This window comes from Vombatus ursinus, unplaced genomic scaffold (genome assembly GCF_900497805.2).
Source record: "Vombatus ursinus unplaced genomic scaffold, bare-nosed wombat genome assembly UNPS02011572.1, whole genome shotgun sequence".
Classification (NCBI taxonomy): Eukaryota; Metazoa; Chordata; class Mammalia; order Diprotodontia; family Vombatidae; genus Vombatus; species Vombatus ursinus.
In genome coordinates, this window is record NW_020951350.1 from 645,590 (window position 1) to 661,750 (window position 16,161).

Genomic DNA, 16,161 nt, shown 5'->3' on the forward strand with positions numbered 1-16,161 from the left:
AAGATCGCCACATAGAGGGGTATTGTGGATTGGTTAAACAACATGATCAAAATAACATTTATTAAGCACCTACTGCCAAGTACTGTTTTAGGCATCGGGCAGATATAAAGTTTAGACAAAACACAGCCCCTGCTTTATAGGGTTTACAGTATTGTAGGTAAATATGATATACAAATATAGTTCAAAATAATATTTTATAAATATACCAGAGAGGAGCAGAATGGCACAAGAAATGTGCTGTGTGAGATCCAAGAGAGGACAGGTCCTTACAAATATGGGATATTAGGGAAGGTTTTCCGGAGGAGGTGGCATTTGAGCCAGGCTTTAACAGATTAATAAGAATTCAATAGACAATATGGTAGAATTGGAATTGGAAGGTAGAATGGGGAGGAAAGACCATTCCTAGTATATAGAAGAGCCTAAGTGAAGGTAGACATGAGAACGTTAAGGTTTATAAGGAAAATGACAAGTTAGAGTGAGTGATACTTAGAGGAGAGTGATATTAGAATGTTAATAGCTTTGCACGCCAGGTAGAGGGTTTGTTTTTCTTTAACTGATTGGTAAATAACAGATGCTTCATGGAACAATGACTCTTCATGCCAAAGCTTTCTGGAAGCATATGAAGGATGATCTGGAGAAAGAAGAAGTGGAGGCCAGAAGTCTTCAGAAGCTATTACAGTGGTCAAAGAGGACGGGAATTAAGGGCCTATACTTGGAAGATGTCAGTAAGAATAGAGAGGAGGGGATGGATGGGAGCGATTTCAAAGGTAGAATTTACAACACTGGGTGACTGGATATATGAGATGAGGGAGAAGGAAGACTCATAAATATCATCAGAGTTTCAAATATGTGAGACAGGGGAAATGATGATATCCTTGATAGAAACTGTCAAATCAGAAGGATGAACAGATTTTAAGAAAAAGATAACAAGTTCTCTTCTCTTTTGGACATGTTAAAGTTGAGTTCCTGGTGGGAAATACAGTTATATAGGTCTTATAGGTAGTTAGAGAGGCAGGTCTAGAACTCAGAGAAGTTGGGTTGGAGATAAACTTAGGAGCATCTGCATAGAGGTATTGATTGAAGCTGTAGAATTGAATGAATTTACTCTTGGGGAAAGTACACAGAGAGTAAGGGTAAGAGGAGACGAGAAGAAGGGAGAAAGTAGGGGAAGGGAAAGAAGAGGGGAGGAAAGGAGAAGAAGAGAGCCAAGGACAGATCCTCAAAGGTTTTGTTTTAAGGGGGTTCTTTTTAAGGGATTGGGAGAAGAAGAACCAACAGAGAAGTCAGAAAAGGAGCAATTAAAAGGTTTGAAGGTAGGGGGCAGCTAGGTGGTGCAGTGGATAGAGTACCAGCCCTGGATTCAGGAGGACCTGGGTTCAAATCCGGCCTCAGACACATAACACTTACTAGCTATGTGACCCTGGGCAAGTCACTTAACCCCATTGCCAAGACAAAAAAAAAAAAAGGTTTGAAGGGAACCAAGAGACTGTAAGCTCTCAGAACCAAAAGAAACAGAAGGTATTTAGAAGCAGGAAAGGGTTAACAGTGTCAGAAATGTCAAAAAGGGTGAAATTTGGTGGGGGGAAGGGAAAGAGGGAGGGAGGGAAAAGCTGTGTTAGATTTAATAACAGAAAGATCCCTGGCAACCTTAGAGCACTTTGTGTAGCATTGCAGGGAGGGAAGCAAGACTGCAAAGGGTTGAAGAAAAAGCAGATATTGTTTAAGTGGAGGAAGAACATGTAGACTACTTTTACAGAGAAGTTTATCAGTGAAGGGAAGGACAAAGTGAGGTAGAATAACTGAATAGGATAAAAAAATCAAGGGAAGAGTGTTGTTTTTTGGAGTTTTTTAGAATTAAAGAAACTCAGATATGTTTGTAGATGGGAAGGGACAGATAGCAGACAGAGACAGAAATGGGGAAGGAGAAGGGAGAAAAAAAGGGAGGTGAAGATAAAATAGCATTTTAGAGAGGAGAAGACTGCTATAATAAAGTTCTGCAAAAGGCGGGACAAGGTCAGCAGTGGGATAAAGGGTCCAGTTACAGCAGGAGTTCTTAGTCTTTTCTGTATCGTGAGCCTCTTTGGCAGTATTATCTTCTCATGATAACATTTTTAAATATTTGAAGGAAATACTAAATATTAGTTAGAGGTTAACTGAAACAAAAATGTAATTTTTTTCTATTCAACTTCATAGTCTTCCTACAGTCTAAGTCTATGGGTCTTAGGGTAGGAACCCCTGAATTAGAAGGATGAGTCTTAATGAGCATTTGGGATATTTTATCTATTTTTCACTGAATTGAATTAAATTGAAGGAAAAGAGAATGACTCAGTGATTTTTTTACTACCTCTGTAAACTTGGGCAAGTCATCTAACTTCCTTGGGCTTCATAAAATAAAGAGGCTGAACTAGATGATCTCTGAAATTCTTTCTGTCTCTGCATCTATGAGTCAATGAGAATGGGCAGCAAATCACAAATTTTCAAAGGAAGAGGCCTCAATAGCTTCCAAAATCAACCCTTTATTGCACTATAACATCTATAAGATCTAAGCTCTGCTGGAAAACCTCCAGTGAGGTGAAGCTTCCAACCCTCATTGGCATCCCATTCCATTTTTGGACAGTGATAATTATTATAAGAAGTTTTCCCTTATATCAAACCCAAATTTGCTGCTTTGCAACTCCAGCGGTTGTCCCCAGTTCTGATGTTGAGTAGGTTTGAGGAATGGAAAAGGACATCTTGGCTAAAGAACCTCGTATCAAATGACTTTAATCTTCTCAGTGACGTAGGAAGCTAAACCATTTACTGTGTATGTGGAAGGTTGGAGATAGTTGGACAAGAAAAGTTTTGCTACAATTAGAATGGGGAATGAGATAGGGACTGGAGTAGAGGGATTGCTGAGCAATCCAATAGAATGAACACTGGCTCTGGGGTCAGAGGCAAGTCATTAAAAACAAAACAAACATATTTTGTGACTCAATTTCCCTATTTGTGAAATGGGGACAATAATAGCAACTACCATAGTTATTATGAGAATAAAATGAGATAATACTTGTAAAGCAATTTGCAAATCTTAAAATGCTATGTAAACGCTAATTATTATGTTTAAGATTGGGAACGTGTGAGTGCTGTGTCTAGGTTCCATACCTCATTTCTGAGTTTCAAGGCAAAACAGAAATGATTTTTGGATTATCCTTTGCTTCTGTTACTTTGTCCTTTCGTTACCTCCATTAGTGTGGGTACTTTAGACACCCTGAATTCCTTACTCTCAAAGCCAGTGACATGGGAACATTTCAGTCATGTTTTCTTTTTTATCCCACAGTTAGCATAGTATAATGAAAAGATTGTTAGACTGGGAATCAAGAGATAGGGGTTAAAGTAGAAGCTTTTGTACTTGCTAGCTGTATGTATGACTTTAGCTGAGACATTTGGGTGTAAAGTCAAGTCTTTTTGAGATTGAGTTTCCTTATCTACCAAATGGCGATCACAACACTTGTATTACCTACTACGCCTGGAGTATTATGAGGAAAGTGCTTTGTAATCAAGAGTATTGTGAAGCTCCAATGAGATAATGTGTGTAAAACTCTTTGCAAACCTTAAAGCACTATAGAAATGTCAGTTATTATTATATTATTATCATTAATTTATTAGCCCACATTCACTAAGCCTCCAATCTAGTGATGACTTCATTCTCTAATCTTTCTACTACACTTATGCTGAGCTCAAGTAGTGTTTACAGACCAATACAAGGGCGTACTGGTAAATGTTTAATAACCAGGCTGTCTGAGGGGAAAAAAAAGTATGCACACACACACTTTTAAGTTTACTTATTCTGAATTACTAACACTTTTAAAAGTCTAGACAATCAACAAAACAATAAATTATGGCCTGATTTGTAGCAATCACTAATTTCTGAGGTATAAATGCTCATACTGAAAATTTAACAATCTCAAGTTAGAACTGACTGCAGCACACCCCTCTTTGTAAGCCTTAAGCTACTACAGATAAGTGAATTGTTATTTATAAAAGTTATATCGTGTACACTGAACTCCTCATAAAGCTCATAAGAAAAATGTTTCATAAACTATAAATGTGCTATTTTTAGTAGTAGTTATGTTTGTTTTCCTCTTTTAACAGCCGGATTGAGTGGGTGTGGCTGCACTGGAGTGAATATTTGCTGGCCCAGGATGAATTTTACCGGTGGTTCCAAAAGATTAAGATGACTTTGGAGACCAGTGTGGAGCTGCAGGTGGGACTCAAAGAAAAGCAGTGGCAACTTAGCCACTCTCAAGTCCTGCTCAATAACATCCTGAACCAGTCCATCCTCCTGGATAGGCTGCTCGAAGAAGCAGCCTCCTTGTTCAACAGGATAGGAGACCCCAGTGTAGATGAAAATGTCCAGAAAAGGATGAAGGGAGAATATGAAAAGATAAAGGCCCAAGCCCAGGTGAGACATCATCAATTCCTTATGTGCTCTGATGTGTAATGTGCACCTGCTCCTGCTTTGTTTTAACTCATGATCCCCACTGTACCTCCACATCACCACTGGAAGACTTAGTTGGCCTGGTTGATTGAACAGTGACTACTGCATACATATATAGGTAAGATAGATTAATAGATAGATCAGTCTACATACAGATATAAATATCACCTTGGACCCTAGCTGGTAGAATAAAATTTTTCTTTCATTTCTTTTTTACATGGAATTTACATGGCAAATTTGGGTATTTGGAAGGACTTATGGGTATTTTAGCCATTCCTTTTATATTTTCATTTTTCTAGTGGGACGGGAAGCAATAAACTTATATCTAATAGCCTCCAAAATAGAGAGAGAAAGATGGAAAGAGGCTTGTATCAATAAGGGATGAAAAATGAGTCTCTCCTGTGCTCTCTTTCATGCTCCCTATTAATAAGCCCCAACACTAACCTTTCCCATTGGACACCTTCTGCTTTCCCCAAGGTTCTGTTCTCATTCCCTTCTCTGGAGAAAACAGCCAAGGGAAATAAAGGGAATAGCCCCTTTACCTGATTTCCTTCTAATCCTAATTACCTACACACTCTCAGGCCCAGCCTTGCTCTTCTTTTGTATTTATTTATTGCCTATTGTGTGCTTAGCACTGTGTTAAGTGTTGTGAACAATTAAATGTTATTGATAATTAACAATAGTGGCACATAGTAGGAGTTTAATAAATGTTTATTAGTTGATTGAATAGTGTTAAAAGAATTATATAACATAGACTTTGCCTGTGAGGAGGGTAGCTAAGACAGATAAAGATAGATCAATCAATCTATATTTGATAGATTGATCTTACTTTCTCTCTCTGGATATGTATATGTATGTATATATAATATATATGCAATATATATATATAAAACTGCTTATCACTTTGTATTGTTAGTCAGTTGAAAGGAATGGAATAACTGAATTAATAAAACAAAATAAAAAAGCTAAAAAAAGAGGACCAATGAAATTGTTATACTTAGTTAAATTAATAAAAAGAAAGGAAAATCAAATGGCCAAAATTAAAAATGAAAAGTTATATCATGAGGGATCAAGTGAAATATAGAACATTGTCAGAGACAATCAGTTATCAGAGACAAAACAACAAATTAAGGTCCCATTTGTAACAATTGCTGATTTCTGAGGTATAAATGCTCACGTTGAAAATTTAGCTAGATAATTTAAGAAACAGAGTGCTGTAATGGATAGAAAATTAGTCTCAGAGCCAAGAAGACATGAGTTCAAATCTCACCTCTGATACCTAATGGCTACATGACTTTGGGATAGTCACTTAACCTATCTATACTCTAGGTGCAGACATGTCCACATAGGGAGTTTCTTAATCCTGGAGTTCTGTATACCTATGAAATCATGGGTCTAGTCCTTGCCCCTGTTCCTAACAGGAACTATTATATACAGCATGTTGGAAAACTGAAAATAGAAATGAAATGAGATAAATAACCCTCAACACCCAAATTTACAAAATAAGAGATAGATTGCCAAAATAAGCCAATTTCAGAAAGAGAAACTGAACAGGCCATAAATGAGCTGCCATGTAAAAAACAAACAAACAAAATCCATCTGGGAATCCAGATGGATTCACAAGCTAATCCTGTCAAACATTTTAATAACAAATAATCCCTATTCCGTGTAAACTATTTATGAAAATTGGATTTAAAGTTAGGATGGACTTTAGTAATCATCTAATCATAGGATCACAGATCTAGGGGTGGAAGGGATTGTAGAAGGTGTCTAGTCTACCCCTCTCATTTTGTAGATGAGGAAAATGATGTCCAATGTCATACATGTAATAAATGACAGAGCCAAGATTGGAATTCTGGTCCCCTGGCCCCAAGTTCATTGCTGCACTAGTCTTTTCCCATCCCTCTCATTTTTTAAAGGAATAAATTTTTATTTTAACTTTAGATGGATGATAAAACCAGCTTTATCAACCCTCTTTGCCTCTTCAAAGAATGTCGATAAACAAACTTTTCATTTAGTTTCAATTTCCCTCATTTTTTTTGGTTTTCCTTATTGCAACAATGTTGACTGCTATGACTGAGCTCCTCCACAAATATGTCCATTTGTTAATCAATGAAAGAGTATCTCACATGGGGAGTTACAATGGTCAAAGTTTACCATCATTCTAAAAACTATGCTACCCTACTACCCCTTCTGCAGGGCAGAAGGAGGCCTGATGGGTCAAAGGGCCATTTTGTGTTTTTCTTTGTTTTATGGGCTTCCATGGTCAAAAAGTTCATCACCAGTATAGTGGTGGTGAGCCTTTCTGTGCTTGGCTGAACTGGTTTTCAGAAAGACCCAGTCTGTTATCTGAGCCACAGTCAAAACCTTTTCTTCATGGTAGGACCCACCAGAGTTTGTGGTACTTTGCCATAGCCTTTGAGAAGCAAGGGTCTTGTCTGCACTATGATAGAGTACTGGAATAGAACTTTGTGGAGGGGTAGCTGCAGGAGTGTGCTTGTAACTCTTTAACAACCAGCTCCCCACCCCACCCCCCAAAAAAGTACATATGACAAACTTTTAAGTTTAAATCTGCATTATTAACATTTTCTCCATCACTTTCATAAGTCTAGATGATCAACAAAACAGTAAGTCAAGCCCTGATTTGTAGCATTTGCTGATTTCCAAGATATAAATGGTCACACTGAAAATTTAACCAGTATGAATCAGTGCCAACACACCCCTGGATATCTGGTCATCTCATATTTCTGTGTTGATGGTGCTCTTTCCGTAACATACCTTTCTATTAATAACAATAGTGTGTTTAGATTGAGAACCCTAAGTCAGCTTCTTGCCAGAATTGAGCAACCTTTTGGGTTGTGTGTGTGCACCTGTAGCTGTTACCTGTGCCTCCAAGAAGCTGTAGCATGCACAGTGGCCACACCCCAGTAAAATCATCTTGGCAAATGGGCTAAACCACGTTGAGGGTAACCAACAGGCCTCAAACCTGTCAGTGAGTTAGGGGGATGTTTACCCCAAGTATCTGAAGATTTTCCATGGCAGAATGGGCAAATGAGAACAATTTGTTCCAGTGGCCGTGAAGGTGGCTTCATGAAAGCCATAAAGCACGGTGTAGTTCTTAGAGCTTAGTCAAACATCAAAGATGCCAAGGTCATCCACTACATCCTGGGCCATTGCCAGTTGTCTTAATTTTTATCTTGCCACTGGATTTTGATGATTCCATAAGAGAAACTGAGGCCAATGACTTTGTGCAACTCTGCCTCACTTAATTTCAATTCACCCAAGAGTCAAGATATAACCCTATGATGTCATTGGTCCTCCCCCAAACAAAGGATGAACAACAATATGAATGCCACTTATTCCTGAGGGTCAACTTATGCAGCTATAGCAAAAGTCCCCTAATCTCTGTGGATCCATGGTCATTGGGTTCAAAAATGACACCTAAGCCAGAAGTCTGCTGCTGATGTTAAAATGAAGGATCAAAGGGATGTTTATCCTGGAAAGCCTAGAAAAGAGACACATGATGGCTGAACTTGGAATGAAGGAGAACACAGTAATGAGAAGAGATTTCTTCTTTCACTGTAGTTATCTCTTAGTCACCTTTGGAAATTTAAATGTTCACCCCCTATGGTCACTCAGTTCTTCATTTGGTTTTATTTTATCCTTATGTGCCCCACTTAAATATATCTCCCCTCTGTTGGTCAGTCTCCCAGTCCATTGGCTCTACCACAGGCAACATGATGAGATTAGTATATTTACAACTTGATCATCCAGAAGTACCAAAGCAATGGCAGGTGATTTGACAATGATGAAGGGATTCTTCCTTGCTTTCTCTTTGTCCCTTTATCTCTCTTTGTCTCTCCCTCATGGTCTGTGCACCTGCCCTTTTGATCCCGTGCTATGTAGACAAATGTAAAAAAGATTGAGTGGGAAAAATATTGGCTTATGTTGGATTAATGACAAACTAAAGTGCTGCTGTTACGAAGCTTTCCTGTTCCCCTTCTATCTTCTTCCCTATTTTTTCATCTTTTCACCTACTTCCTCACAAAGTTCTGTATCTTTCATCCTCCTTTTTCTCTTCCTTGATCCTCCTTTCTTAGCCTTTTCTTTCCTCTTTTCCCCATTTTCCCTGTATTATCTCCCTCTTCTCTTCTTTCCCTTTTCTGCCTCTTATTTTCCGTTCTTACTTTTACTTCTCTCCTTTTCCTCTTTTCTTATTCTCTTTATCTTTCTCTGGTTCCTTCCCTTTCCTTCTTCCTCTTCCCTGCATCTCTTTTTCTTCCCTTTTTTCTCTATCTCCTTCCCATCTAGTCTTGTCTTTTCTCCCCATTCTTTTATATTTTTTTCTTTTCCCTTTTATTGTTCCCATTTCCTAACGTCATTTCTCCCTGTCACTTCTCCTTTCTCCCCTTCTCTCCTCTCACTCCTATTCCTTTCCTTCCTTTCAGCATTTCTTCTGCCCCTCTGAGCACCCTACTCCCTCAACTTGACTTTTCTTTCTCTAAATATCCCAGCAGATTCTTAGTGAAATTATTTAGCAGCAACAGCAGATGCATAGTCTGTGACCCAGAGGCCTGAGAGACAGCAGGCATTTGCAGAGGCTATTCATGTGTGTTTGGGCAGAGGAGCAGCCACGCTGGCTTTTTATACAAAGGGCAAGTCTAAGAGTGATTTGGGATAGAATGTACAGTAGGTTAGTAGAGCAGCTGCAAGGGGGACCCGGCTAGGGGAGCGGCCTTCAGAAACAGGTTAAGTTTTGCCTAAATCAAGTGGTGCCAGTTGGCGCCTCCTTCCCCTTTACTCCCAAACCTTCCAGGCCCTGTCGTGCTGTAACACCAAGTTTAAACATGTCTCACCCTCCATTTGTTCTTTTGCAGTGTAGGGAATGCTACCAACACAGGGAATCACATTTATGGTGTGTTGATGAGAATGAAGATGATGTGTTAAAATGCAGTAATGGGGAAATGGGGTTTGGGGGAAGACCATAAAGTATGGGTAGTGGAAGTGCAGGGTGGAGAGGGAGACAAGGATCTGCTGATCAAAGGTCTGACAAAGGTAATTTTAAAAGTTCTTCCAAGTCATCTTTCCTATTATATGTTTACAGGCCACGTAGCCAGGTCATGGGTAACTTCAGAGATGTCCTACAATATGAAAACAACAACAACAACAACAATAAAATATATTCTATACATACATTTATATATACACATATGTGTATATATACACACACATGTATATACACAGTGTGTGGGGGGGGGCGGGGCAGCAGGCAGACAGCTAGGTGGCTCAGTGGGTAAAGTGCTAGGCCTGGAGTCAGGAAGAACTGAGTTCAAATCCAGCCTCAGACACTTACTAGTTGTGTGATCCTGGGCAATTCACTTAACTTCTGTTTGCCTTAATCCACTAGAGAAGGAAATGGCAAACTACTCCAAGTATCTTTGCCAAGAAAACCCTATGCATGCTATTGGTCCATAGTCAGACAAAGAATCAGACATGACTGAATGACTGAACAAAAACAACAGTTTTCTTCACAGAATCTTATTTTGGTACCTCATTATGATATGGAGGTGACCTTAGGTTCTCAAAGTCAGTGGCAGCAGAATAAAAACTCTTTCAGATTCTATTATAATGGAAGAGCTTCTAGTACCACCCTGGTGACAGAGTAGTTATGCTTTCCCTGGAAAGGCCTCATTAAGTACAGAAAGCCTTGTCACCAGCAAGCTGGTATTAAAGGACTCAGCACATAATGAATTCCTTGACCATGGAACCCATGAAACAAAAAGTACAAAATGTCCCCAGTCCTTCTGATTCTTCAAGGATAATGGCAGAGTGGTGGAAAAGGGGACAGAGAATATTAATAATCACAGAGTTTTTGCATTGTCTGTAAATAAGAGGCAGCCTAGTATAATAGAGAGCAGGCCTCAGAACCAGGAGGTTTCACCTGTGACATATATTGACTGTGTGACGCTAGACAATCCACTTAACCTCTTAGTATTCTAAGCAACTCTCTAAGACTACAAGTGGTAGAGAAGGTGCTGATCTACACTGGTAGAGTGAGTTTTCTTACCTAGGAGTTCCCTGTATCAATGAAATCACAGGTCCAGTCTGTAAACATTAGTTCAGCTGTTGGCACACTGAATGTGAGATCCTTGTCCAGTGACAAAGCAATGGAAGTACAACTGGAAGGAACTGGATCATATCAGGCTTGACATTCTCACTGTAAATGAAACCAGAAAACAAAGGAAGTTGCAGACAATTGGAAGAATACTACACAGGTTTTCTTCTGAGAGGCAAATAAAGGAGTTGGTATTGTTCATCCAAAGGCAACAAGAAACATCATTTCATGGGATACACAGTCATATAGTTTGCATAGCTCATGATAAGCATTTGCAAAAAGATTACAAAAAGTAATTATAACCTAAGCACCAACATCTGTTACAGAGACTGAAGAGGTAGGGAAATTCCTAAGAGAAATTAAATAATATCCTCAATCAATCAACAAGCATTTATTAAACGTCTCCAAGACTTGCTATTTGTGCATTATAACATGATGCCTCCCCATGCTTAAATATTCAGATATTTTCTACAAAAAGAGAATTAGGATGCCCAGGGCATAAGAAGTACTCTAATAATTTTTTTAAATGGAATTGATAATATTCTACCAGATAGTGAATGACTGGATGCTCATATTAGAGTCATTTCTGAAGCGGCGGCCTGTGTACAGTCAGATGACTAACTTGTTAGAGCAAAGAACAAAAACAATGCCAAATTAGAAGAAAGAATAAAGATGAGGAGATAGGGGCACACAATTGAGACAGCTCAAGCTGTTGATGCAAAAAAACCCCAAACCAATGGAAAATAGATAAAAGAAGCATCAATATAAGCAGCTGCAGAGGCTGTTCATGTGTGCTTAGGAAGGGGGCAGCCAAGCTGGCTTCCTACAAAAAGTAAGCCTTAAGGTGAGCCAGAGTAACATATATAGTAGATTGCAGAAGCTGCGAGTTGGCCTACTATCACTGTTTCCTAAGCAAGTTTAACATAAATCCACAAGAATACCAAAGGAGCCAAGAAACTATCTTAGCCGGCAAACACTTGATCTTCTTGCCAAAGAGGGTTAGCAACTAAGAGCAATACTGATTTAGAAAATAAACTCACTTGAAAAATTGTATAGAGGTGGAAGATTATAATCAGTATTACCTCATAAAACAGAGGAAATTGGGGTTGTAAAGTGGCAAATTAATAGAAAAGTTGGTGTAAGACAACTAAGTAAAATCATCTCAAAGGCATTTAAGGGCAAAATAGGAAAGATGTTATTGTTGTTGTTCAGTCATGTCTGACTCTTCATGACCTCATTTGTAGTTTTCTTGGTAAAGATGCTGGAGCGGTTTGCCATTTTCTTCTCCAGCTCAATTTACAAATGAGGAACTAAAGCAAACAGGGTTAAGTGACTTATCCAGAGTCATACAGCTAGGAAGTGTCTGAGGCAGGATTTGACTTCCTGACTCCAGGCCCCATGCCTTATCCACGGTGCTACCTAGCAGCCCAGAAAAGAAGATAAAAACAGGCAAAAAATGAAAAAAATATGTCAAAACTTCTATAACAAACTATTTTCACTGTTAATAACAGAGCCACCACATTTGGATGTACTACATAAAGAAGTAAAAATGACCCTAGAAAAAACAAAAGATAGGAAGAGATGTTGGACTTGACAAAACATACATCGAAAATGTCTCTGCTAGAGGTGGCACAGTTTTAAAAGTGTGACATCTATGCTCAAGCTGTCTGAAAGGGGAGAATATACCAATACTTGGGAGGAGAATTTTTGTGACCAAAAGAAGGTGACAGAGAAAATATTAACAACCACTGATTCCTACGCCTACTTTCTCATCACTGCAGAATATTTATGAGATTCATCTGCATATGCATATAAGATATCCTTGATGAAGTTTTGAGATAAGATAGGCTTTTGAAATGATGTGTCCTAGCAGAATGCCTTGCATATAATAGGTTCTTAACAGGTGTATGTTGAATTAAATTAAATTAATATTATACAGCAGAGCACATCTTTAAAGTTAAGGAGTTGACTAAAATGTGTTCAAAATATAAGATCCCTCTGGGTTTTATTGATTGTTGACTATAAAAAAGCATTTGATTCAGTAGAGCAAAATGCTACCCTAAAGACTTATCCCATATAAGATTTCTTGAACAATATAACTACATAGGAAACTTTAATTGCCAAACAAGGCAAAACTAGGGATACCTGTTTACCAAAGGTGTTTTGTTATTAACATAACGGATGTACTGCTTGGAGTCCGAATAGGAGAGAGGCTCCCTATAAATGGTGAGGGCCTTCAGATGTTCATGTTTCTGGATGATGTACTGATTGCATTAAGCTCTCAACATTGCTGAGTCTCCTAAATTTGACCCATTATCATTCAAGTGATTAGGTTAATTATTTACACAGGGAAAACCAAGGGGATGAATAATGCCTTTTTTCAGACTATGATATACAGAGCACCTGTTAGCTCCCAACATCTGTCCTTTAAGGAGGCTGTGCGAGAATTATTCTTCCTATTTCACAGACAAGGAAACCAAGCTTCAGAGGAGTGATATGTCCCCCCCCCCCAAAGTCATAGGGATAATAAACTTAAGAGCCAGGATTCTTAAGACTTTGACATAGGAAATACTTTCCTGAATCCAAGTCCCCTCCTCTTTCAATTACACTCCCCTGCCTCCCAGATGAAAAATTCAGTTAAACTAGTTATTAGTGAGGTAGCATGGTACAATGGAAAGAGTGTTGAACTTGAGAGACAAAGACCTGAGTTCAAATGCCAGCCCTACTATCTATTACCTGGATGACTTCAGAATTTTTTTAGGGAGTAGGGGAGTAAGATGGGAGAACACAGAATAGTATAGTGGCTAAGGGGCACCTAGATGGGCAGTGGATAAAGTGCCAGATCTGAATGCTGGCCTCAGATACTTACTAGCTGTATGACCCTGGGCTAGTCACTTAACCCTGTTTATCTCAGTTTCCTCATCTGTTAAATGAGCTGGAGAAGGTAATGGGAAACTATTCTAGTATCTTTGCCAAGAAAATCCCAAATGGGATCACAAAGAGTTGGACATGACTGAAATGACTGAACAACATAAATAGTAGTAAAGGTGCATGATTTGGAGTCAGGAAGATCTGAGTTCAAATCCTGCCTCAGACACTTACTAGCTATATGAGTTTAGATAAGTCACTTAAACTCTCTGTTTTCCTGTCTATGAGGGGGTTGGATTCTATGGTCTCTAAGGTCCCTACCAATTCTAAATCCAGGATCCTATGACAAAATTGACTGGATCTTTTTTTATCTGAATAATTATCACCAATCAGAATATAATACTTTATGATCGCAAAGTTCATTCATGTAAATTATCTCAAATATAACAATTATGTCTCTAATTCACATGCTACTTTTGACTTTTATAAACATATCACATCTATTAATTCACTTTATTTTATATCTTTTTGCCAGGAAGCAGGTGTTATTATCCATTCTATAGGGATGGAAAAACTGAGACCCAAAGACCCACTCTATTTCGTAGAAAGAATGCCGCCCTAAGTTAACTAGCTTGGTGTCCTAATCCCAAGTCTGTGGTCTGGTATGAGCTATTTAGCCTGTCTACACTTCAGTTTAGCTCATTGTAAACATGGGGTAATACTACCTTCCTACCACATATACCACAGGGATGTTAGAAAGTTAAATGCAATAACATATGAGCTCTTTTTACTAATAGTATCCAATTTCTGTTTAATAGCTTTATAAGGAAAAGTCTAAACTCTCAAGTAGCATCTGCAAATCAGACAATTTTTTGGCAAAAGCTGAATGTTCTCCTAAGTGGGTGGTCTTGGCTAGTCTCAGTTATTTGGGATAGGAGTAGTAGTTGTGGGTAGAATGTGGCAAGAACTGGAAGTGTGACCCCAGTTTGCTTGCTGACCTTTATTATGTTTTAATCCAGGCAGGGATATAGGCAGGATTCTTAATTTGAGCATTCTCAACTAATGTCACCTACTAGAATTATTAATAGAGTATAATGAGGGTTTAGCACATGCTTAGAACCCATTAGCTTGCTTAACTAAAGCAGCTTCCTCACATGGAAAACCTGGAAGCAGCTCCCTAGCATCTTCCGCCTGAAATGGTTGTCTCGTTATTATTACTGCTAATATAGCTAGTTATATGCAAAAAGTTTACAATTCACTTTTCCCACAACAGCTTAGGGAGTGAAATTAGCATATTTATAGGCTTGGGAAATGCAGTACAGGTATGTCAGGTGATTTGTGCAGGGTCACAAAAAACTAAGTAGCAGAGCTTAGATTTAAACCTAGGTCTTCAGACTTTTTTTTCCTTATTAAAGCACTCAGGGTTAAGTGACTTGCCTAGGGTCACACAGCTAGTAATGGTCTGAGGTCAGATTTGAACTCAGGTCCCCCTGACTCCTGACAGTGCTTGTTATGGCACTGTTTTAGGTGCTGAGAGTGATAGGAATGAGATGTGAATTCTTCCCTCATAGCATTCAGTATCTAGTAGGGGGACAGGACATGTATATTATTATTAAAAAAAGGTAGAACAAGATAAAAGCATAAGAGAGCTATAAAGTGTAATTCAAACTCATAGGAAGCACATGACATTTCTTTCTGAGAAGATTAAGGAAAGTTTCTTGGTGGTGTCCTCTGAGCTGCATCTGCAAAGATGGAGAGTATTTCAGCAAGTAGAGCTGCAGAGGGAGACTTAGGAAACAACACGAGCAAAGCGACAGGGAGTAATCCAGTTTGCCTAGAGTGAGGGACTTATGGTAGGAAGTATTTTTCTAGCTTTATCTCAGATTATAAAGGGCACAAGACAAAAAATGCAGACTTTACTCAATAGGTGATCAGGAGACATTGAAGGATTTCCAGCAGATAATCGTCTCCCTCTCAACATTAAAGGGAGACTAGACAATTGTCTTACTGTAGGCAAAAGTATGCTGTTCCTCTGGAACTGTGAGGGCTGCAACTTGCTGGGTTTCATGTTAGTTAATGATTTACCCTTCTGATAGATGGAGAATGTCGACCAAGAAGTTCCTGCTGCTCATATAGGGGTCAGGGGCATGGAATAAGGAGCAAACAAGCCAAGGTCAAGAATAAGGCACGAAAGTTGAGGAGCTGAATAGGATGGAGGCTGGATACAGAGTCTCAAGTAGAAAAATAGGGTCAAAACCAAGACTCACAGTGTCCAAGAGGGCACTAGTGAGAGACAAGCTGTGGGGTTCAGGGCAGAAGGATTCCATGTCCTATGAGAATCAAGGCTTTCCTTGAAGGTAAGCTCTTTGGAGGCAGGGACTGTTTCTTATTTGTCTTTGTATCCCTAGTACTGAGCACAGTGTCTGACACTTATTAGGATGAAGATCCAGCAAAGGAAACTGAAAAGGAGCAGTCAGACAGTAGGAGAAAAATCAGAATAGAGTACCCAGAGAGGAGGGAGTATGAATGGGAGGAGAAGGGAATCAACAATGCTAGATGCTGCAGAGTGAACTTCTCTAAGTGAGGAACCATGGATATGTGGCTGCTCTGATAGGAAAAACTTCCTTAAGGATCACAAAAAAAGTCTTTTTACCTTCTGTTCAGTTGACACCAAAATGTTTCAAAGAGGAGTTTTACAAGG

General features: G+C 38.9%; 1 protein-coding gene across 4 annotated transcripts in view; it reads left to right on the forward strand.

The window, feature by feature from the left end:
* Positions 1-16,161, forward strand: part of SYNE3 (spectrin repeat containing nuclear envelope family member 3) — a 175,226-nt gene that overhangs the window by 63,112 nt on the left and 95,953 nt on the right. For 3 of the 4 annotated variants that reach the window (XM_027856572.1, XM_027856573.1, XM_027856574.1), the window contains one exon: positions 4,132-4,441. In XM_027856572.1, coding sequence (XP_027712373.1) covers positions 4,132-4,441 — 310 coding nt within the window. The remainder of the gene's footprint in view (positions 1-4,131; positions 4,442-16,161) is intronic. The other variant, XM_027856575.1, reaches the window with a different exon arrangement.